A 24,775-nucleotide genomic window follows, 5' to 3' on the forward strand; every position below is an offset into this window, starting at 1 on the left:
GATCGGAACTTTTTCAGACCGAAAAATAGAGAACCCGCTCTCAATCTTTTGCTGGCTGGAATTCTGCCAGCAAGAGCGCGATGGAGCGTACACACGGTCGGAATTTCTGACCAAAAGCTCACTTCCGACTTTTGCTGGCAGAATTTCTGATCGTGTGTACGGGGGGGCTTTAGGATCTGCGGAAAAGGGTCCTAGGCATTAATCAGCTACCACATTGTTACAGCAGATTTGAAAGTATCGGAGTAAGACAGGACCCCTTCATCAGGCATGTGACCAAAGGCCACATGCCTGATGAAGGGGTCCCGTGTGACTCAGAAACGCTGCAATCTGCTGTAACGATGTGATCTCCGATGAAAGCTTAGGAACCATTCTGGAGATCCTTGGTGTGCTGGCGACATTGGCTTTGAACAGGAATGCAGTTCCTGTACGATTTACATGCGGTTTCATAGTGTGAATTGAGGCTTAAAGCTTACTAGTTATGAGAAGGAGACACGTCACACTGCTGCTAAATGAATAAAAAGGTGTTCGGAACCAATATCAAAGTTTAAAAAAATAAAATAAAAATAAAATAAAGTTGTCTGGCTTTTTTTTTTTTTTTTACAAAACAAAAATGGTATAATAAAAAAAAAAAAAAAACATTATGAAGAATTCCTCAAGATTACTGCACGATTACCTGATGCAGTCTCAAGCGGTCTTGAAAATAAAGTGGAAGTTTGCTGGGCGGCAGGTGCCTGCGCTGGAGCTAGGGTAGCGGTGGGTGCGGTTGATGTAGCAGTTGCTGCCATGGAAAACGCAGACGTGAAGAAGGATGCGCCTGTCTGAGCGGTGCTTGCTGGGTTTGCAGCTGCGGCGGAGGAGGTCGTCGCTGGTTGGCCAGAGAAGGAGAAGCCTCCAGTGAGAGATGGCTGCGACTGTGACTGTGCCGTTGTAGTTCCAAACGAGAAACCTGCATTTTGAGCAGCTCCACCTATAGCAGGCTGGGTAGTGCCACCTAGCGCAGACTGCATAGCTCCTCCAATAGCAGACTGGGTAGGTCCGCCAATGGCAGGCTGCGTAGCCCCACCAAGAGCAGACTGGGTAGCTCCACCAAGAGTAGACTGCCCAGCTCCACCAAAAGCAGGCTGCATAGCTCCACCCATAGCAGACTGCATGCCCCCACCCATAGCAGACTGCATGCCCCCGCCCATAGCAGACTGCATGCCCCCGCCCACAGCAGACTGCATGCCCCCGCCCACAGCAGACTGCATGCCCCCGCCCACAGCAGACTGCATGCCCCCGCCCACAGCAGACTGCATGCCCCCGCCCACAGCAGACTGCATGCCCCCACCCACAGCAGACTGCATTCCCCCACCCACAGCAGACTGCATGCCCCCACCCATAGCAGACTGCATGCCCCCACCCATAGCAGACTGCATGCCCCCACCCATAGCAGACTGCATGCCCCCACCCATAGCAGACTGCATGCCCCCACCCATAGCAGACTGCATTCCCCCAACCATAGCAGACTGCATTCCCCCACCCATAGCAGACTGCGTGCCCCCACCCATAGCAGACTGCGTGCCCCCACCCATAGCAGACTGCGTGCCCCCACCCATAACAGACTGCATGCCCCCACCCATAGCAGAATGCGTGCCCCCACCCATAGAAGACTGCGTGCCCCCACCCATAGCAGGCTGGGTGGCTCCACCAAGAGCAGACTGCATAGCTCCACCCATAGCAGACTGCATAGCTCCACCCATAGCAGACTGCATAGCTCCACCCATAGCAGACTGCATAGCTCCACCCATAGCAGACTGCATAGCTCCACCCATAGCAGACTGCATAGCTCCACCCATAGCAGACTGCATAGCTCCACCCATAGAAGGCTGCGTAGCTCCACCCATAGTACTATTTCCGATTTGTGTATTTAGAGAGAACTTGGCAGTATTGGCGCTAGAGAGGGAGAGAAAAAAAAAGTTATGTTAAATACTGCATTTAAAATTATAGTGGCGAGTTGGTATTGATATCTGTTATCACATCAGTTACGTTTACACTGCTCTGCACTGAAAACACTTTGTGACTCTAGGAGGGCAGTCACATGACTTTTTTTTTGAAAATGTGGCTGGACTCTCCTCTGTTTTTAGTCTCATTCATTGATTTAAAGGAGAATTGCACCTTTAGTAAAAATTATCCTTTTAACCACTTGCCGACTGCCCTGCAGCAGTATACATCTCTCCACACACATAATAAATTATATATTATATATATATATCTATATATATATATATATATCTCTATCTATCTCGATAGATTAGATAGAGATCTCGATAGATTAGATAGAGATCTCGATAGATAGATAAGAGATCTCTATCACATATACACACACATCATCCTGCACCTCTGGGTATCAGGCGAGCGTGTGCGCCACCGTCGGCTCACTCCTGCTGCGATTCTACACAGTGGGTCCCGCAGACCTGATGTCCACCGTCACCCAGGCAGAACGGCCATCTGCCTATGTAAACAAAGAAGATCGCCGTTCTGTCAGTAAGGAAAGCATGGATCCTGTGTTCCTGCAAAGCAGAGACACTGGATCTATGCCTTCCCCTACTAAAAGCCCCTCCCACACTGTGACAAAACTCAGGCTAGGCACACGTTTAACCATTTGATCGCCCTTGATGTTAACCCGCTTCCCAAACAGTGTCTTTAGTATGGTGACAGTGCATATTTTTATGCATTATTCGCTATATTAGTGTCACTGGCCCCCAAAAAGTGTCAGCTAGTGCTGAATTTGTCCATCGTAATAATCAAAGTCCCACCGATTGCCGCCATTACTAGTCAAAAATAAATGTAAATAAAGATTTTTTTTCCAAAAATCTATCCCCCATTTCGTATACGCTATAACTTTTGTGCAAACCAATCAATATACGCTTATTGGAATTTTTTTTTTTAATCAAAGACATGTAGCAAATAAATATTGAGCTAAATTGGTAAAGAAATTTATTTTTACTGTTTTTTTTGTTTTGTTTTTTAAATCGGATGCGTTTTATAGCAGAAAGTAAAAAATCGTTTTTTTTCTTCCACAAAATTGGCAGTAGTTTGTTTTGTTTATAGCACCAAAAAATCAAAAAAAGAGGTGATCAAATTACACAAAAACAAATAAATAAAAAAAAAAGCAAGCACGATTTGTGGGGGGGAAGTCAAATTTAATTTGGGGTACGGGGTCACATGACTGCGCAATTGTGAGTTAAAGTAACGCAGTGCCATATCGCAAAAAGTGGCCTTGTCAGGAAAGGGGGGTAAATCTTCCCAGAGCTAAAGTGGTTAACCACTCGAAGACCAGGCTTTCTCTGGCACTTTTTGTTTACATCAGTATTTTTTGCTAGAAAATTACTTATAAACACCCAGAATATTACACACATTTTTTTTTATTTTTTTTTTTAGCAGAGACCCTAGAGAATAAAATGGCTATTGCAATTTTTTATGTCACTTGATACTTGCGCAGTGGTTTTGCAAACACAATTAATAAAAAAAAATCCCCCCCAAAAAAAATAAAATAAAATCACACTACTTGCTGACCATTTCTGGGAAGGCGTCACATGAGGTTCTAACATGATCGGAGTCACGGAAGTAAAGAGCCAATCAATGACTCTTTACCACACGATCAGCTGTATCCAGTCACAGCTGATCACAAAGTAAACAGAAGCCGGCTTTAGGCATTCCTTTCCTCACACTCGCAGCATGAGAAGTGAGCCGATAACAGGCTTGTGTAAAAAGGGACAGATTATCAGTATCATGATTGTCAGCACAGTCCCATTAGTGCTGCCAATCAGTGTCCAGGCATTGCTGCCAATCGGTGCAGCCTACCAGTGCCCATCAGTGCAGACTCATCAGTGGAGGAGAAAAAATTACCAGTTTGCAAAATATTATAGCAAAACTATGAAAAAGTTACATTTATTAAAGAACATTTTGGCCTTTTTAAATTTATTTAGCAAAAACTAAAAACCCCAGTGGTGAATAAAAAAACATCAAAAGAAAGCTTTATTTTTGTGAAATTTTTTTTTTTTTAAATTTCACATGAAAGAGTTTACACAACTGCGCAATTGTCAAAGTGTGACTGCGCTGAAATCTTAAAAATCGCTCCTGAGCAGGAAGGAGGCAGGGGGGGGGGGGGGGGGGGGGGTCTTGGTTGCATAAGTGCCTGGTAGGCAAGTGGCTAATGAATAAAAAAAAGGTAATACGTACTATTAGGTGAACAATGATGCGACGCCGCGTAAATAGATACCCAACATGTCACGCTTTAAAACTGTGCACAGTCAGGAAACGGCGACAAACTACAGTACTTAACCACTTAAGCCTCGGACCATTTTGCTGGCCAAAGACCAGACAAGACTTTCTGCGATTCTGCACTACGCTGCTTTAACCGACAATTGCACAGTTGTGCGACATTGCACCCAAACAAAGTAGACGTCCCCTTTTTTCCCCAAAAATAGAGCTTTCTTTTGGTGGTATTTGATCACCCCTGTGGTTTTTATTTTTTGCGCTAAAAGTAAAAAAACATAAAAAAGCGACAATTTTGAAAAAATAACGCATTATTTTTTACATTTTTCTATAATAAATATCGAAATATAAGCATATATAAAAATTGTAACTTAAATAAAAAGTCCACTTTTCATATATAGCAGCGCATGCACACTTTTCCCAAAAAGTGAGTTAACCAAAGTTCCAGAAAAGAAGGTGCTTGTTCTATCCGTTCCTATTGTGATTTAGGTACAGCTTCCACCATGTAGTTCACCACTTGTGGAACACAAACGATCCCCCTTTGGGGATGCACTCACCGAACACTTGAAATCATAAGCCTTTACACTGCCATTACACCATCCTTCTTTGGGCACCAGATGTCTCCCTTATTGGAATTCGGTTTTCTCATATAAAAGAACAAAGATGTCCAAACATAGCGTGATACTGTTTAACACTATTTATTATAAAAAACCCAACATATAAATGCGTACCAAATAGAAAAATGTTCAAGCATTAAAAAGTACTGTGCCTTATCCCGCTGGTTCAGTTGCGCTCGAGGAGAAACGAACGTTTTGCTATGCACAACAGAAGCTTCACTTCCGCCTTCCTCAGCTCGCTGGAACGCAGGGATTGAGGCGCACTCGTCACTTCCGGTATGGTTACGCACTGACGCATTTCGTCACTTCCGACTTCATCTGAGGGCGTAACCTAAAATACCGGAAGTGTTCTTTTATCATCATCCCGGACCAATCAGTATCAACCACCGCATGATCTACGGGGCGTCGCACCAATCACAGGCTATACTTCAGAGCAATTCTTACTTAGAGCAGCTGCGATCAGCGCAGACCATCCCCAAATGCAGCGATCCATATGATCCGAACAGCATGCACAACGTTACATAATATTAATACCAATATGTGTTATATGAATATAAATCAGTAACAATCATGATTGTGAAAGTTAAATACAAACGGCCTATGTAATCGTTCGTGTTAAAGAACGATCAATCATAATCATGAAACGATCCCACATGATTATGAGTATGAAAGTCAAACCCGATCGGCCGATACGATCGTTCATGTTTTACACGATTAAAAATACTAAACGATCATCTTAAAAAATTGAACATTATAAAATTAAATTTAGACTATTTATGTTATGTATATAAATTAAACTCAGGATCATTATTATACATGGAACCACAATAAATTATGTAAAACAGTGTTTTCTTAAAGACATATATAAAATATACGTAAAAAAACACTTTGTAATTAATAGACGGATCAAATACTTGTTATTTTTAAAAAGTAAAACTAATCATCTTTTTACTATTATTCAGGCCCAGGAAATAGAAGGATATATGTTTTGTTAAAAAGTTTATGTTCTAAATTTATACGTACATAGATATCGCACACATCCATATGTAATTTTATTTTATTATGTCGCACAATTAGATGTATGCATGGCGCATATATTTCGAACTGTATTAGAAATGCCTTAAAATATTTCTAAAAACTTTCAAACCTTATTTTAAAAAGATTATTTTATATAAAATATTCTAAAAAGATTTTTTACATATATATATATATTTAAAGAAACGGTAATTAAAATTAGCACTAATTGCCTGGAGAACAACTCATGTGAACCAACCCTCTATGAACTTCAAATAAATGGCAAGCTCTATACGTGGCCTTAAAGAGGAAGTAAACCCTTCCAAACAACTTGGACCTATAGGTAAGCCTAGATTAAGGCTTACCTGTAGGTCCAAGCAATATCTCCTAAACCTATATGGTTTAGGAGATATTTGCCCGAAAATGGGCACCGCTGTCTACGGCGCATGCGCGCAGGCGCACTAAATGCGGCAAATCCAAGAATGGATTTGCCTAATTTGTCGACTCCCGTGCGCATGCGCGGGAGTGACGTCATCGCGGCTTCGCCGTATGGCAGCGGCGGAGCTGCGAGACGCGACTCCCGTGCGCATGCGCGGGAGTGACGTCATCGCGGCTGCGCCGCTGTGATTCGTCGGAGCTGCGAGACGCCACCAGCAACATGGATGCGGCGGACTACAGGGGACAGCGGCGACTTCGCTGGCTCCTGTGTCAGGTAAGTGACACATAATGAGCTACTATGCGATGCATAGTAGTCCATTATGCTTTACCTTTGCAGGGAAAAAAAGAGGAAGTAAACCCATCAGGGTTTACTTCCTCTTTAAATATCGCTTATAAAGCAATTTATGTCAAGTTCTATATTTAGACCTTTAGGGCTGAGGACATCCGCAGAATATATCCACTGAGTTTCTCGTTTTGACAATTCACGTACCAAATTCATGCCTCTCCAATGTGGTTTAATTTGTTCTAATCCTCAAAATTGCAAACCCGTGGCATCTCTGTTGTGTTTAAGCTTAAAATGTAGTGACACGTTGTGGTCCTTATATCCAATTTTTATATTGTGTATATGTTCGGCTATTCTTACTCGCAATTTTCTTTTTGTTCTACCGATATACATTAGGCCACATGGACATGTTAAAGCGTATACCACGTGTGTACTATTGCACGTAATAAATTGTTTGATGGAGAAGCTGCGATTATTTGATGGTGAGCAGAAATTTTCTAAAGATCTAATAGGCCTTGCTACTTCACGGCACGCCTTGCATTTACGACAAGCAAAAAAAAACGTTCCTCTCCCAAAAAGTGGGAGGGGTTTTGGGGGTCAATCACTTTTTTTACGATTTTATCACCAAAACTTGGAGCTTTTCTGTAAATAAACTGAGGTAGGGAAGGTAATTCAGAATATAATTTTTTATCAAGTAACAAAACATGCCAATGGCGTTTAAAGATATTTTCTACATCTTTGTATTGTGAATGGAAGTTGGAGATAAATCCCCATTCTCTATCTCGTTTTATTTCAACAGTCATTTCTCGATATGTGCTTGATTCATCCTCTCTTTTGTCTTTTAGACATAATGTTCTAGGCATATTTCGTAACATCAGTCTATCCTCAGAATGTAATAAGGAGGAAATAAATTCACAATACAAAGATGTAGAAAATATCTTTAAACGCCATTGGCATGTTTTGTTACTTGATAAAAAATGATATTCTGATCATGCGGTGGTTGATACTGATTGGTCCGGGATGATGATAAAAGAACACTTCCGGTATTTTACCGGAAGTGACGAGTGCGCCTCAATCCCTGCGTTCCAGCGAGCTGAGGAAGGCGGAAGTGAAGCTTCTGCTGTGCATAGCAAAACGTTTGTTTCTCCTCGAGCGCAACTGAACCAGCGGGATAAGGCACGGTACTTTTTAATGCTTGAACATTTTTCTATTTGGTACGCATTTATATGTTGGGTTTTTTATAATAAATAGTGTTAAACAGTATCACGCTATGTTTGGACATCTTTGTTCTTTTATATGAGAAAACCGAATTCCAATAAGGGAGACATCTAGTGCCCAAAGAAGGATGGTGTAATGGCAGTGTAAAGGCTTATGATTTCAAGTGTTCGGTGAGTGCATCCCCAAAGGGGGATCGTTTGTGTTCCAAAAGTGGTGAACTACATGGTGGAAGCTGTACCTAAATCACAATAGGAACGGATAGAACAAGCACCTTCTTTTCTGGAACTTTGGTTAACTCACTTTTTGGGAAAAGTGCGCATGCGCTGCTATATATGAAAAGTGGACTTTTTATTTAAGTTACAATTTTTATATATGCTTATATTTCTGTGTTTTTAAAAAGCAGCAGCTTTAAAGTGTGGTTTTTACGTAAGTGGGGTACCGAATAAGTACTGTATTTAAGTGTGCTTATTGGCATCCAAGAGCGCGGAGCAGTGTGCTATTTGGGCTGGCTTTTATAATTTTTAGCATATTTTTTTATATAATAAATATCCCCCAAAAATATAGATAAATTTTTTTTTACTCAGGTTTAGGCCGATACGTATTATTCTACATTTTTGGTAAAAAAAAAAAAAAAAAAAAAACGCAATAAAGTTACAAAATAAGGGATAGTTTTATGCCATTTTTATAAATTCTTTTTTTTTTTACTAGTAATGGCGGCGATCAGCGATTTTTATTGTGACTGCGACATTATGGCGGACACATCGGACATTTTTGACACATTTTTGTGACCACTGTCATTTATACAGCAATCAGTGCTATACAAATGCACCGATTCCTGTGTAAATGACACTGGCAGTGAAGGCGGTTAACCACTAGGTGGCAGTGTAGGGGTTAAGTGTGTCCTAGGGGCGTGGCTGTGTGTGACACATCACTGATCTCAGCTCCCGATCACAAGGAGCAGAGATCAGTGACACTGTCACTAGGCAGAACGTTTCTTCCTCTCCATGAGACAATCACAGGTATCCCTGTGGCGATCGAGTCCGCGGAACCCGCGATATGACTCACGGAGGTCCCGACCGGTGCGCACGCAATAGTACAGCTGAAAATTTAAAAAGGACGTACAGGTACGCCCCTATTTGCCTATCCGTGCCATTCTGCCGATGTACATTGGCGTGTGCCGGTCGGGGAGTGGTTAAAAAAAATAGGATTTTTTGTACTCGCCGTAAAATCCTTTTCTCTGTAATTCACTGACCGATACAGCTCCTCTCTGTATCAAAATGGGTCTCACTGAAGAGTACTAGGCAAAGTTGTAATACAACACTTCAGAACTTCAGTTCCGCCCAGGGGGGCGGTCCCTTAGGCTACAATCCCCACACTCTACCCTAGCAGCCTCAGTACGTCAACAAGCAGTATAACGTAAAGAGAAAAAAGGAGGGGCGGGTGCTCTGTCGGTCGGTGAATTACAGAGAAAATGATTTTACGGAGAGTATAAAAAATCCTATTTTCTCTTATATTCACCGACCGACACAGCTCCTCTCTGTAACAAAATGGGACGTCCACAAGCAGTGCCAAATGAGGGGTGGGAAAAACAGCATAAAAATTTCATCCACCATGGCAGGTGGGAACTAGTGAAACTAAACCCATAAAAAAACAGCAGTGCGTGGAGAACCACCACAAAACAACAGGGTATCCTAAACAGGAGTGATCGCCAAGACCGCAGCCAACTGCGGAAGTAATGCAACAGTGCATTAACATAACAGTACTGCATTTTTTTTTTGTTTTTTTTTTAAAACAGGAAAAAATATCGGTTGCATATTCAATTGCAACTACAAGGCCGGCTGCAAAACTTTGCGGCCAAAACAGGCATCAGCCGATGCACTGACGTCTACCTTGTAAAATTTGGTAAACGGATGGATAGACGACCAGGTCGCCGCCTTACACACCTGAGCGACCGACGCTTGGTGTCGGAAGGCCCAATACGTTCTGATTGCCCTTGTGGAGTGGGCCGTGACCAGAACCTGCCCCTTCAAGGCGTAGGCTTGTACTACAATCTGATCCACCTGGAAATGGTGGCCGACGAGACCGTCATGCCTTTCTTGGGACCAGCTACAGAAACAAACAGTGAGTCTGACTTCCAAAAGGGAGCCGTGGCAGACAAATACACCTTTAGAGCTCCAACCATGTGCAAAGCGCGAAGGGCCACCTCTTTAGGGTGCTTCGGCTTAGGACACAGCAATGGTAATACAATGTCCTCATTGATATGAAAAGCCGAGACCACCTTTGGTAGAAAAGATGGTTGCGGACGCAACACCACCTTATCCCTGTGGATAACCAAATAGGGCGACTTGCAAGACAAAGCCGCCAATTCCGAAACCCTCCTGGCCGATGTAATGGCCACTAGAAAGATCACTTTCTGGGAAAAAGTCAAAAGGGGTATCTCCCTGATATTCTCAAACGGCGGTTTTTGAAGCGCCGACAACACCAGGTTCAAATCCCATGGGGGTAACGGTGGACGCACCGAAAGGACTACGTGTCGTACCCCCTGAATGAAGGTAGTCACTAAGGAGTGCGAAGTCAGGGGTCGTCGGAAAAAAGACAGCTAAGGCTGAGATTTGCCCTTTGATGGTACTTAATGCCAATCTCTGGTCAACTCCCTGCTGGAGAAACAGCAGGATCCTGGATATGGAAAAGGAGTACGGATGCCATCCTTTCTCCTCACACATGAAAATGTAGGCCTTCCAGGTACGATGGTATATCTTCCGAGAAGAAGATTTCCATGCCCGCAACATAGTTGGAATCACTGAGTCCGACAGACCCCGGTACCTCAACACCTGGCTCTCAATAGCCATGCCGTTAAAGCCAGCGATGGTAAAGCAGGATGGAGAATTGGACCTTGAGATAGGAGGTCCTCTCGCAACGACAGTCGCCATGGAGCGTCTGCCACCAGACGCACCAGGTCTGCGTACCAAGGACGCTGAGGCCAATCCGGGGCAACCAGTATTACTGGGATCCCCTCGGCTGCCACTCTGCGAAGCAGACATGGCAACAGTTTCCGTGGAGGAAAGGCGTAGATCAGCCGGTACTGATCCCACGGGGCCACCAGCGCGTCCAATGCGTCTGCCCACGGATCTCTTGTCCTGGACACAAGTCTTGGCACCTTTCCAATTGGGTCCAGCATCTGGCAGCTTAGATAGTCCGCCTGCCAGTTCTCCACTCCCGGGATGTAAAATGGCCAACAGGGCCGGTACGTGTCGCTCTGCCCACCGAAGTTTGTGAGTGACCTCCCGAGCAGCAGCTGAGCTTCTTGTTCCCCCTTGGTGATTTCCGTACGCCACAGCCGTTGCGTTGTCCGACTGTATCCTGATCGGACGCCCTTGAAGACTCATCGACCATGTGTGGAGACACAGCCTGATAGCTCTCAATTCGAGCAGATTGATCGGCAGCTCGGATTCTTCCATCGACCAGAGGCCCTGAGCCGACTGAACCCCCATCACTCCACCCCAGCCAGATAGACTGGCGTCCATAGTGATCACTGTCCATTTCAGAGGAAGGAACGATTTTCCGGACTGAATCACTAGGGACCTCAACCACCAGATCAAGGAATCCCTGACTGGCTGGCTCACCTGGATCTGCCGATCCAGGGACAGCTGAGATTTGTCCCATTTTGACAAGCTCTCCTGCAGATCTGAGAGTCTGCATTTTGTCTGAAGGGAGAAAAAAAACCGAGAGTTAGACTTACCGGTAACTCTGTTTCTAGGAGTCGTCCAGGACAGCACAAGAGAGATAGGCTCCACCTCCAGAGGCAGGAAACACAATCCAGATCTTTAAAGGGCGGTTTCCGTCCCTTCCCCTTCAGTCTTGTAACCGAGAACTTCCCCGGAACAGCTTCTGTAACGACAAAAACACTTGTCCAGCATTATAACAGCATATAGGGAGGGAAACCATGCTGTCCTGGACCACTCCTAGAAACAGAGTTACCGATAAGTCTAACTCTCGTTTTCTCTAGTCGTCGGTCCAGGACAGCACTAGAGAGAATCAACGAGAACTTACCAGATTAGGGGGGGGGACTACCGCTTGAAGGACCTTTCTCCCAAACGCCTGATCTTGCTCTGAGATAAGGTCCAATCTGTAATGCTTCATAAACATCGAGTAGCTTGACCAAGTTGCTGCTCGACAAATTTGGTCTGGTGTCGCTCAGCCCAAGAGGTCGATAGTGCCCGTGTAGAGTGAGCCATGGGGGGGAAAAAGGACATTCCATTTTCATCACTTTGTGAGCTTCTACAATAGCTTGTTTGATACACCTTGCAATTGTATTCTTTGAAGCTTGTGACCCCAATATTTTACCCGCATGTAAAACAAATAATGCATTTGATTTGCTAATGCTTTTCGACATCTCCAGATACTGTAAGACACAGGCTCTCACATTCAGTTGGTAAAACTCTACCTCCTTAGGATTAATGGGGGACCCTCAGAACGAAGGTAAAACAATTTCCTGTGTTCTGTGGAATTTTGTGACTACTTTGGGTAAAAACCCAGGGTCCGTGTGCAACACCAGCCTGTCTTCAAAAATTTGCAAAAACGTCTTTCACCGAAAGTGCCTGAAGCTCGCTAATGCGTCTGGCTGTGTTAATAGCCACTAGGAACACTGTTTTGAGCGTGATCCATTTTAAGGAAAGCTCTTCTTCCTGTGACTTTTTTACCCATCCCTGTAAAACAATTGACAGGTCCCATGTAGGTAAAATTTTGAAAGGAACAAGTTTAATCCTGGTCAATCCCTTAAAGAACCTGCTAACTAGCGGGTCTGCCGCCAGAGGTTGATCCAAAAAAACAGACAAGGCCGCAACTTGTACTTTTAAGGTACTAATGGCCAGTCCCTTATCCGCACCATCTTGTAAAAACTCCAAGACTGTTGGGATACTTACAGACACCTTTTCAGTGTCTAACCAAAACACCTTCCAAAACTTAACATAAATTGCTTGGGTTACATTCTTTCTACTAGAAAGGAGTGTTTTAATCACCCTATCCGAGAACCCCTTAGACTTCAAGAGGCTCTCTTCAGACGCCAGGCCGATAGCTTCAGGGTCTGTGTTTCTGGCAATCGAACTGGACCCTGGGACAGATCGTCCCTCTCGGGCAGCATGAGCGGAGGCTCATCTGTCAGGCCCATCAGCATTGAGAACCATGGTCTCTTCGGCCAATACGGAACCACCAGTAATAATGTGGTCCGTTCCTGCAGAAATTTCCTCAGGACTAGAGGAATTAGCTTGAATGGGAGAAAGGCGTAGCAAGTGCGAAACGCCCAGTTTTGTGCCAAAGCGTCTATTCCCTTTTGCCCCTACCTCCCTCTCTAGGGAGAAGTATACTGGGACCTGGGTGTTCGCTTTCCTGGCGAACAAGTCCACCTCCGGAAGACCCCATTTCCGCATCAGCTGAAAACTCTCCCTGTTCAGGGACCATTCTGATTCGTACACCCGGTGTCGACTCAGAAAATCCGCCAGGTGGTTGTTCACCCCCTTTAGATGGCCCGCTGAAACAGACTCTAGGTTTTCCTCGGCCCAATGCATGATCGTACTTGTTAGCTTGATCAAGGAAGGGCATCTCGTTCCTCCCTGTTTGTTTAGGTAGGAAACTGCCCCCATGCTGTCCAAGAGGACTTGAACATGGTGGTCCCTCAGATCTCTGGCAAACGCCCTCAAGGCTTTCCAGATTGCCTGCAACTCTCTCCAATTGGCCGACCTCTGGGACCGTCTTCCCCCAGCACCCTTGGGCTACTTTCGACCCCAAGTGGGCCCCCCAGCCCCAAGAACTGGCATCCGTAGTGATGTGGACAGACACTGGAGGAGACCAACCATAGACCCCGTACTGGGTTCTCCTCTCTCCTCCCCCACCATAGAGACCTTCTGGTCTTTGAGGATAGATGGATAATCCCACCCAGGGATTCTTGTGCCCCGCAGGGAACCGCAGGGATTGTTGCCACTAATAGGCCCAACCCTGCCATAGCTGAGCGGAGGGAAATTGCCCGATTGGTCTGTAGAAAGGTTACCGTCTCCTTCACCTTTTCTACTTTTTCCTCTGTGAGGAAGACTTTCTGTGACACAGAGTCTACCAGGAAACCTAGATACTGTATGGCCTGCGTTGGTGTCAAGTACGACTTTTCTTCGTTTATTAACCCCCCTAGCCTTTTTAGGCAAGAGATGGCTACCCTCAGATCTCCCTGCAGTTGGAGCTTTGAGGGGGCGAAGAATAAAAGGTCGTCTAAGTATGGTATGACGGCGACCCCTTTCAGTTTCAGGGGAGCCAATGCTTCTGCCAGGACCTTGGTAAATATCCTAGGGGAAGAAGATAGACCGAATGGCAGAGCCCTGAATTGGAGGTATCGGATCTGCCTTCCCCAAAGAATCGCTATCCTCAAATACTTTTGAGAATCCTCTCTAATGGGGATGTGTAGGTACGCGTCCCTAAGATCGAGGGAGGCCATGAAACAATTTGGAGGGAGTATTGACCTCACTGTAAAAATTGTTTCCATCCGGAATTTTTTTGTAAGTTACCCACTTGTTTAGTAATTTTAGGTTCAAAATTAACCAGAATTTGCCTGACGGTTTCTTCACTACAAACACACACGAGTAGAAACAGTGGCTTATTTCCTGTGGCGGAACTGGCACTAGAACCCTCTGGTCTATTAAATCGCCAATTTGCGACAGTAAAGCTGTCGCTTTCTGAGGGTCCTTGGGAGGCTTGGTCAGACACATCCTTGTAGGTGGGGTGTGTTTGAACTGTATTTTCTAACCCTCCCTGACGATCCTCAGAATAAAAGTATTTGGGGTAGTCTTTTCCCACTGTGGGAGGAACTGCCCCAGTCTTCCCCCCACAGGAACCAAGTCACTGGGACTTAGTGTTTTTTTTAGAAGAGGAAAAAATATTGCTTTTCCGTTTTCCTCCCATCCACTGTTTTTTAGGGGTTGACTCCTTGGAGGTCTGTCCCTGGCTTTGGGGACAAAAAAGGCGTTTACCTGTAGTCTTTTGGGGTTTAACAGGAAAGGCCACCTTCTTGTCCGCAGTACGGTCCAGGACCTTCTCAAGATCCTGCCACATAACCTCACTTTGGAGGCTGAGTCTCCTGACCAAGACTTCAACCAAAGTGCCCTGCGAGATGCATTTACAAGGGCAGCGGTCTTGGCTGACAATTTGACTGACTCCGCAGAGGCATCTGCCATATAACCTGCTGCTTTATGTAGCATAGGAAGGGAATCCAGGATTTCCTTTCTGGAGGTTCCCCCTTCCAAATGGCTTTGCAATTGTTCCAGCCAGACCTCCAAATTGCAAACTACTATTGTTGTGGCCATTGCAGGTTTCAAATTAGTCATGGTTACTTCCCAAGACTTCTTCAGCAGCACCTCCATCCTTTTATCCATGGGTTCCTTAAGGACACTCATGTCCTCAAAGGCGAGGTTTGTTGATTTTGCACACTGGGAAAAAGCTGCGTCTACCTTAGGTACTTTGTTCCAGACGCAAGTGGGGTCCTCGCTGAAGGGGAATCAACGCTTCATACTTTTAGGAAAAAAAATAGCTTTTTCTCTGGCTCCTCCCACTCTCTTGATTGAATCTACCAGTGTGCTATGAACCGGAAAAACCCTGACGGAATCTTCCTTTAGGGTCTGATACATCCGGTCATGTAAGGACAGGGAGACTGGCTCTTCCTTAATTTTGAGCGCCTCATAAATCACCCCCAGTAAGGCATCTACCTCCAGGAGAGAGCCTGTATCTGGGAGAGCTTGTCCCTTGAACAGGAATATCTCTGGATGATGCCGTCTCACTTAGGCCATTCAGTGAATCAAATTCCTCTTCCCCCCGATTCGTCACCTTCCTCTGGGGTGGAAGCAGGGGGGACTGTGGCTGGTTTTGGGGTTTCAAGGTTCGCTAGCATTGTCTTGATGGATTGTATTTCTTTCTGTACTCCAGAAATCAAATCCTTACAAGCCCCCGTAGCTTCCTTATAGACCAACTTGCATGGTTTACAAAGGGGCTTAGACCATCCTTCTTTCAATTTATTCATACATGAAGGACATCTCTTCTTCCCCCCTGACCTCTCTGGTTCTTTGGGCAGAGCCTAAGACAAGAGAAGGAGAGAAGAAGGAAGGGAAAAACAGACAAGCCAACATCAGCGAAACCTTAGCAAAAATAGGATGCCTTCACCAAACACCTATGTGCACCCCCCCCAACCGCTAACAGGATTCGCAAGACACTTTAGTCCGGATCCTGTTTGAGAGAGGGAGGGAGGGAGGAAAAACACACCTGGACCATTTCATAATGCCTTTGCATTGATTAGTCCATCACTCCCCCCCCCCCTCTCCCAGCCAAGACAGTACAAGACACCTCTGTGTTTGCCTACCTGAGCTGGTTCGGCACCACTGCCACTCTCTGCTGCATCCATATCCGATTGGAGTCTTGCCTGACTGCCTGGAGGCTTTTTCCTGCGACGTAGCACAATCGTTATGTGGCTGCGGCTTTTTAAAATAGCCACCAAGGTTTCCGATCGTCTATCGATCAATCAAGCCAAAAGAGGACACCCGGTGGTTCATGGTCTATATAATTAAGTGATCAAGACTGGGAAAGACGGTTGAGCAGATAAGCAGAACCTACCCCAATTTTTATCAAAATGACAAGAGATAGTAAGTCTGGAATGATACACTGCACTGCAGTTTAAAAATACACCACAGATTCCATTTTGAAATGGTGAAATTTTATGTTCTTGAAGTTATCCCACAAGACCCTAGAGGAGGGGATTGGGACCAGGCTATCCTGCGACGAGAAACGGTATGGATAGAACGGCTAAACGCTCTTATCCCCCTTGGCCTCAACGAAGCCCATTCCTATAAATGTTTTCTTTGAGGAATTCTATGCACATACATTGGGTATTTGCCTATAAAGGGCATGATATACTGATCGGAGGTGACAGCTAATGTAGCATATATATGCCCCTCTCTCCCTATTAAGGTAAAGTACCTGAAGAATCCCCTATGTGTAACCTTCTTTCCCTTTTTCAGTTTTTCTTTAGTGACTTCATAGCTTAGTCCTGTTATAGTTCCCGCCATCCCTTTTTCTTTCATTTTTTTCTTTCATTTTGTCTCACCAGGGCTTAAACCCCTTCGGATATACCCAGTATCCTATCTTTGCCAATTCTTTCCTAACCTGCAACTTCACGTTTGATTGAGACGTTACTAATGTTTGGGATTGCGGCCAATTCCTGATGGGCTGGTTCTATTTCATTATTATTTTATTGACCCTAATTTGGTGTTATCGGCGACTGGCCCCGGTCACCTCTGTGGGACTACTGTTTTGAACTGTCCTGCTTGGGACCTGTTTCAGCCGCTGTTTATTTGTACTGCTTTGCCTTGTTCTATTACCATTTATGTACACGTCATGGCTCTACCCTGGTCCTCCCCCCACTTGAGGCGACCTGAGGAGTTTATTCTCCCCCCCATGGGCGGACATGTGGCAACCATGGGGGATGTCTTACTACCTATGTCCCACCTTCTCTATTGTGGACATTTTGTCCTGATGGGGAGGAGGCAGCGCACACGGAGTTGTGCGCTGCGCTGATTGCCTGGCTCGGAAGTATCCCCTCTCAGGACTGTGGTGGCGGCGGACGGGAGCTGCCTGCTGCTTGAGCCCCCGCACCGCCACGCCTACCAAGCATCCCTTCTTTCCATCCCTCTGTATGAGTGAACGTTGTTCCGCGCCTGCGCAGTACCGGGTGGGGACGTTGAGAAGGAGCGCACAGCTGCGCTCTGATCACTTCCGGGTTGGGGATGTTTAAGGAAGAGAGACGCACACACATACTGGGATCTTGTCCTCAAGGTAATACGACCACTGCATTATTGTTTTCCTTGCTCTTCAACCCCAATTTGTTCACAAACTTATACACTGTTATTCCTTAAATTTTTTATCTAGAGCAAACTTTTGTGTTACTCCCTGGGGCACTTACTGAAGACTTGCTTGGATTTTTAAACTGCAGTGCAGTGTGTCATTCCAGACTTACTATCTCTTGTCATTTTGATAAAAATTGGGGTAGGTTCTGCTTATCTGCTCAACCCTCTTTCCCAGTCTTGATCACTTAATTATATAGACCATGAACCACCGGGTGTCCTCTTTTGGCTTGATTGATTTTACTTAACTTTTCTTTAACATCTTACATTTTTTTCAACTTTTTTTCAAGTCCTCCGTCCATGGTCTATCGAATTTTTTGGTATATTTTTACCCTAAATGGACTGTGTTATTAAATTTTTTCTAGTTCCTCATCGCATAGTGCGTCTCCCCATATTTTACACCCCCCGTGTCCGCCCCCAGGGGGGGCACCCTAATTTTAGGGGTGTCGATGTTGGTCGCTCCAGTGTTAAGGGGCTTGAAGGGCTCCAGGTGAGTCATGACGTTTTCTACCACTATCAACTCTGGTTGTACTGTATTTATGTGTTCATGGTTTTATTTGAGATTATTGTATTTATTGAATTGTCATATTATATATTTTTTCCTGTCTATACTAAATTTGTAGGTGACGTTTCCTGAGGGAGCAGCGTTTCCAGTGCAGCGAAACCGGTCGATTTATACGTCAACCCTATATTTATGTGAAAAAATCCCCTTCTCTTCTATTGGGGATTTTTCAATTACTTTTGTATACTATGTTTTCCCCTTTTTTGGATCGAATACATTGTCTGTTTTGTCATGTGTGTTTATGCCTTTTTACTATCCTTGTGTAGGTATTTATAATAAAATGCTATTGAATCTTTATTCTTAAAAATTTATTGTTTGATTATACAATACCGTAATAGTCCCCATTGCTCTCCCACAAAAATGTTTTTTAGGAAATTTCCTTCCAGAGTCTTTTCCTATTCTATGAGCTTTATGCTCATCCCTTTCTACATAAACTAAACGGGACGATGGTATCTTGTTTAAATTTGAGGCTTCCCCATTATCTAATTCTGAGGCGGAAGATGCTCTCAGGAGGAGATCGTCTATCTAGCCCACGATCGCGATCCCACATTGTCGCAGCAACGCCAGCACTGGAGCCAGCACTTTGGTAAAGACCCAGGGGGCTGATGCCAGACCAAAGGGAAGAGCCACAAATTGGTAATGGTCGTCCTCAACTGCAAAACGCAAAAACTTTTGATGCCGAAGGCATACGGGTATGTGCAGGTACACATCCTGGATGTCTAAGGACGCCATGGAGTCCCCTTGATGGAGCGCAGCGACTAATGAGTGAACTGATTCCATTCTGAACCTCTGCACTTTTACAAAGTGATTGAGGGCTTTTAAGTCCAAGATTGGACGTACCCCTTCCTTCTTGGGAAGCACAAACAGATTTGAGTAGAATCCCTGGAAGCATTCCGAGTCCGGAACTGGTACAACCACCCCGTGATTCAGCAGGTCCCTTATTGCCCCCAAGAGGGCCTCCCGGTGAGCCGGGGATAGGGGTATACTGTAGGGGAAGAATCTGTTTGGCGGCCAAGAGAGGAACTCCATCTTGTAGCCTGTGGAAATCAGATCGCAGACCCATTGGTCGGATAACCGGGAGGACCACCGGGCTGCAAACTCCCGAAGGCGACCCCCCCACCCGAGACAAGGGTGGGGGCAAACCTTCATGTGGTAGCACTTTTATTCGCAGGCTTGTTAGGCTTGCGATTCCAGGGACGTTTCTGGGTGTCCTGTCGGGCTGGGGACGTATAGTCGAAGCTCCGGGCGGACGAAAAAGACGTTTGTGAGCGGAAAAAGAGGGCCCTTGCCTACAGCGTGGCTCCTTAGCTTTCCTGGCCTGTGGGAGTAGGGTACTCTTACCACCAGTGGCATTTTTAATAATGTCATCTAACGAGGCTCCAAAGAGCTGATTGCCAAGAAAGGAAGATCCGCCAGGGCTACTTTTTAGCACCTTTCTTCCCAAGCACCGCCTCTATCTTGGCAACGAACTAATTGAGGACCGCCGTCAGGGTGTCCATGGGAACCGCGCAGTCCGCAGGTGACCCGGTTGCAATTGCCTGGATTTCGGGGGAAGAAACACCAGTTTCTGAAGCCATGCTGACCCAAAGCTGACCAAAGCTGTGTCGGTGGCAGCCCGTCAGAACGATCTGTGAATGATCACTGAGCGATCTGAAAAACGTGTCCAGATTACATAGAAAGCCTGCCAGCGCTCTGTGATGACAAAACAGGAAGCTGAGGGCCCAGGAAACTGCTGCTAGAGCACAAAAAACGTGGTCCGGCTTCAAGAAAATGGCTGCCAGTTTTCTGAATAGCGAATCACCGGGAAAATGGCCGCTTGAAGCCCAGAAGCATGCTGTCCCTTGCCCACACTGAAAATGGCAGCCAGCGCCATGAGAGGCAGAGAGAAACATGTGGCAGACACAGCACTGCACCGACACAGGGGCAACCCTCACAGACACCTCCCGGGATTAAGCACTCAGGACCCAGGTGAGAGCCCAGGGGTACACACACACCACTCAGCATCCATGCACAGCACCCCCCCCCCCCTCGGGGGGGAGTGGAGTTAGGGACAGGGGAGAGAAGAGAGGGGGGTGAGGGGGCCCCTAAATCGACCTCCCAGGGAATGCCCAGCTGCTCAACCCTGCCGAGACAGGGAGAGCCGTACTTACCAATCCTGAAGAGCTGGGAGACATTCCACTGTAGCCAACTCCTGACCAGTACAGGGAAGGATACTGGCCCGGCATACTGTGATGCAGACATCAGTAGCCCGGTCATATGTATGCCCGGAGCATAAAAGCTCACCGACCACCTCTGGAGCTGAGGTATGTCGTGGCCTGCCGAGCCGTAGCTGCGTCCTGCACACGCTCGATGGCCGGACTGGGGAGACTACAAGGATAAGTGAACCAGCCTGTCACCCAGCCGGCTGTTGATAGAAGATCACGGGATCATTCATCTTGCGCAAAAAGCCAAGCTTCTGCATCAAAAAAACACGGACCTATGGGCCCGCAGGGTTCCTAGGTCTCTCTCCTTCACTAGGCAAAATAAAACTGAGGCTGCTGGGGCAGACTGTGGGGATTGTAGTCTAAGGGACCGCCCCCCTGGGCGGAATTAAAGTTCTGAAGTGTTGTATTACATCTTTGCCTAGTAATCTCCAGTGATAGGGCTAACAACCCATTTTGTTACAGAGAGGAGCTGTGTCAGTCAGTGAATATAAGAGAAAAAGCTCCATGGGCAACACGTTAAATAACTTTACAGGTTACTAGGGCTGCAAACAAACGATTATTTTTATAATCGATTAGTTGGCCGATTGTTTCGATTAATCGATTCATCTGTGAATAACCTTAGAAAAAACTGTGGTGCATAATTTCGTTAATATGTAAAGTTTTAAAAAAAGGCAATTTATTCTTAAAGCGGGAGTCCACCGGGACTCCGCGTTTTTTTTTTTTTTTTAAAAGCCAGCAGCTACAAATACTGCAGCTGCTGACTTTTAAATAGTGACACTTACCTGTCCAGCGCGCCCGCGATGTCGGCACCCGAAGCCGATCGCTCGCTCGGCTGCCGGGTCCCGCCGCCATCTTGGGTATGGGAATCAGGAAATGGAGCCTTTCGGCTTCATTTCCCGGTTCCCTACTGCGCATGCGCGAGCCGCGCGGCGCAATCCGGACGGTCCCCGCTGCCTCTGGGAGCTGTGTGTTTCCCAGCAGGCAGCGGGGCACTTGCTGAAGGGGGCGGGCGCTTGCGGAACGGGGGCGTAACCTACGCTCGTTCCGCAGAGAGCTAGCCCGGAAGTGGGTGCAGTTACCTGGATTATCCAGGTAACTGCACCCCCCTCCCCCCTGAAAGGTGCCGATTGTGGCGCCGGAGGGGGGGGGGGGATTCCGATGAGCGGAGGTCCATTTTAGGGTGGACCTCCGCTTTAAATATCTCTATATGCAATGGTAACTATAAATAACCAACTATATGGTTAGGGAGCAAAATATCTAATCCACTCTGAGAATAACAGACAGAAGAGATATACTGTATATTAGAGGGGACATATACTGTATATACTGTTAGAGGAGATATACTGTATAAACTATAGAAGATATACTCTACTGTATATACTATTAGAGGATATATACTGTATATACTATTAGAGGGGATATATACTGTATATACTATTAGAGAAGAGATATACTGCATATATTATTAGAGGAGAGATATAGTGTATATACTATTAGAGGATATATAGTGTAAATACTATTAGAGGATATATACTGCATATACTATTAGAGAAGAGATATACTATTAAATGGTCAATCTGGTAAATATCAGACTCATTAACGTTAACCCCATTATTCGGTTAATCTATTAGTTGTTTCAGCCCTACAGGTTACCTGATTAGCGTTACACAGGAAGTTGCAACATTGTTTAATATATATATATATATTTCATAGAAGCTGTACAAGAAATACAAAACTCTTCTTACCCAAATGCCATTCCCCCCGTAGGCGCTCCGGCGGAAACGGATGAGGTCGGTGTGCCAAAAGAAAAGCCGGTTGCTGGTGCCGATGTGGTTGCCGTCGGCGTGGCAAAGGAGAAGAGTGAGCTGGGCTGTGACATGGACGCGGGAGTTGCCTGTGCATTGCCAAAACTGAAACCTGCAGTTGGGGCAGCAGCTGTGGTGGTGCCAAATGAGAAGCCGGTCGCACCCGTGGAAGCTGTGGTTTTAGCGGTTCCAAAGCTAAAGCCCCCAGCAGGGGCAGCTGACCCGAAGCTGAAGCCGCTCGTCATGATGGCGTCTATAGGAGGAGGAAGAAGAGGAGGCAGAATATAAAACCTGAAATGTCTCCATCTACAGACAAATATTCTGAGTCTCATACAAATCAATAAAACTACAATTACCAATCCCCCCCCCCTTCACCACCTATACATCAACATCACCTCTTCCCCAGTGCTCCTCAAACACACACACACACACACACACACACACACTCCTCACCCCTACTCCTCAAACACACACACACACACACACACACACACACTCCTCACCCCTACTCCTCAAACACACACACACACACACACACACACACACACTCCTCACCCCTACTCCTCAAACACACACACACACACACACACACACACTCCTCACCCCTACTCCTCACACACACGCACTCCTCACACACACACACACACTCCTCACCCCTACTCCTCAAACACACACACACACACTCCTCACCCCTACTCCTCACACACACGCACTCCTCACCACTACTCCTCACACACACACACACACACACACTCCTCACCCCTACTCCTCACACACACGCACTCCTCACCACTACTCCTCACACACACACACACTCCTCACCCCTACTCTTCACATACACACTCCTCACTGCTACTCCTCACACTCACACACACACACACACACACACACACACCTCGCCCCTACTCTTCACACACACGCACTCCTCACCACTACTCCTCACACACACACTCCTCACCGCTACTCTTCACACACACACACTCCTCACCGCTACTCTTCACACACACACACACACACACACCTCACCGCTACTCTTCACACACACACTCCTCACCCCTACTCCTCAAACACACACACACACACTCCTCACCCCTACTCCTCACACACACGCACTCCTCACCACTACTCCTCACACACACACACTCCTCACCACTACTCCTCACACACACACACACTCCTCACCCCTAGTCCTCACACACACGCACTCCTCACCACTACTCCTCACACACACACACACACTCCTCACCACTACTCCTCACACACACACACACTCCTCACCCCTACTCTTCACACACACACTCCTCACTGCTACTCCTCACACACACACACACACACACACACACACCTCGCCCCTACTCTTCACACGCACTCCTCACCGCTACTCCTCACACACACACTCCTCACCGCTACTCTTCACACACACACACTCCTCACCGCTACTCTTCACACACACACACACTCCTCACCGCTACTCTTCACACACACACACACACTCCTCACCGCTACTCTTCACACACACACACACTCCTCACCGCTGCTCTTCGCACACACACACACTCCTCACCGCTGCTCTTCGTGCGCACGCACACACACTCCTCACCGCTGCTCTTCGCGCGCGCGCGCACACACACACTCCTCACCGCTACTCTTCGCGCGCGCACTCCTCACCGCTACTCTTAATACACACAAGCGCACACTCCTCACCGCTACTCTTCACACGCACGCGCACTCCTCACCGCTACTCTTCACACACACACTCCTCACCGCTACTCTTCACACACACACACACACCTCACCTCACCTCACCTCACCCGCTACCCTTCGCGCGCGCGCACTCCTCAACCGCTACCCTTCACTCACACACACGCACCCACTCCTCAACCGCTATTCTTCACACACACACACACACTCCTCACCGCTACTCTTCACGCGCGCACTCCTCAACCGCTACTCTTCACTCACACACACGCACCCACTCCTCACCGCTACTCTTCACATACACATACACACACACACACACACACACACACACTCCTCACCGCCACTCTTCACCAACACACGCCTCACCGCTACTCTTCACCAACACACGCGCGCACTCCTCACCGCTACTCTTCGCGCGCGCACTCCTCACCGCTACTCTTCGCGCGCGCGCACTCCTCACCGCTACTCTACACACACACACACACACACACGCACTCCTCACCCCTACTCTTCACACACACACACGCACTCTTCACACACACACGCACTCTTCACACACACACGCACTCTTCACACACACACGCACTCTTCACACACACACGCACTCTTCACACACACACACACACGCACTCCTCACCCCTACTCTTCACACACACACGCGCGCATTCCTCACCCCTACTCTTCACACACACGCGCGCACTCCTCACCCCTACTCTTCACACACACGCGCGCACTCCTCACCCCTACTCT

The 24,775-nt window shown here is 46.6% G+C and overlaps 1 protein-coding gene across 4 annotated transcripts in view; it reads right to left on the bottom strand.

Moving 5' to 3' along the window:
• The window catches only part of LOC143952981 (uncharacterized), a 66,407-nt gene that overhangs the window by 27,777 nt on the left and 13,855 nt on the right, over positions 1-24,775 (bottom strand). For all 4 annotated transcript variants that reach the window (XM_077465207.1, XM_077465208.1, XM_077465206.1 and 1 more), the window contains exons 2-3: positions 22,265-22,577; positions 674-1,932 (exon numbers count right to left, since the gene is read on the bottom strand). In XM_077465207.1, coding sequence (XP_077321333.1) covers positions 674-1,932; positions 22,265-22,569 — 1,564 coding nt within the window. In that variant the 5' untranslated portion in view covers positions 22,570-22,577. The remainder of the gene's footprint in view (positions 1-673; positions 1,933-22,264; positions 22,578-24,775) is intronic.

This window comes from Lithobates pipiens, unplaced genomic scaffold, assembly GCF_037356315.1.
Source record: "Lithobates pipiens isolate NorthernLeopardFrog02 unplaced genomic scaffold, aLitPip1_a1.2 Scaffold_1, whole genome shotgun sequence".
Taxonomy (NCBI): Eukaryota; Metazoa; Chordata; class Amphibia; order Anura; family Ranidae; genus Lithobates; species Lithobates pipiens.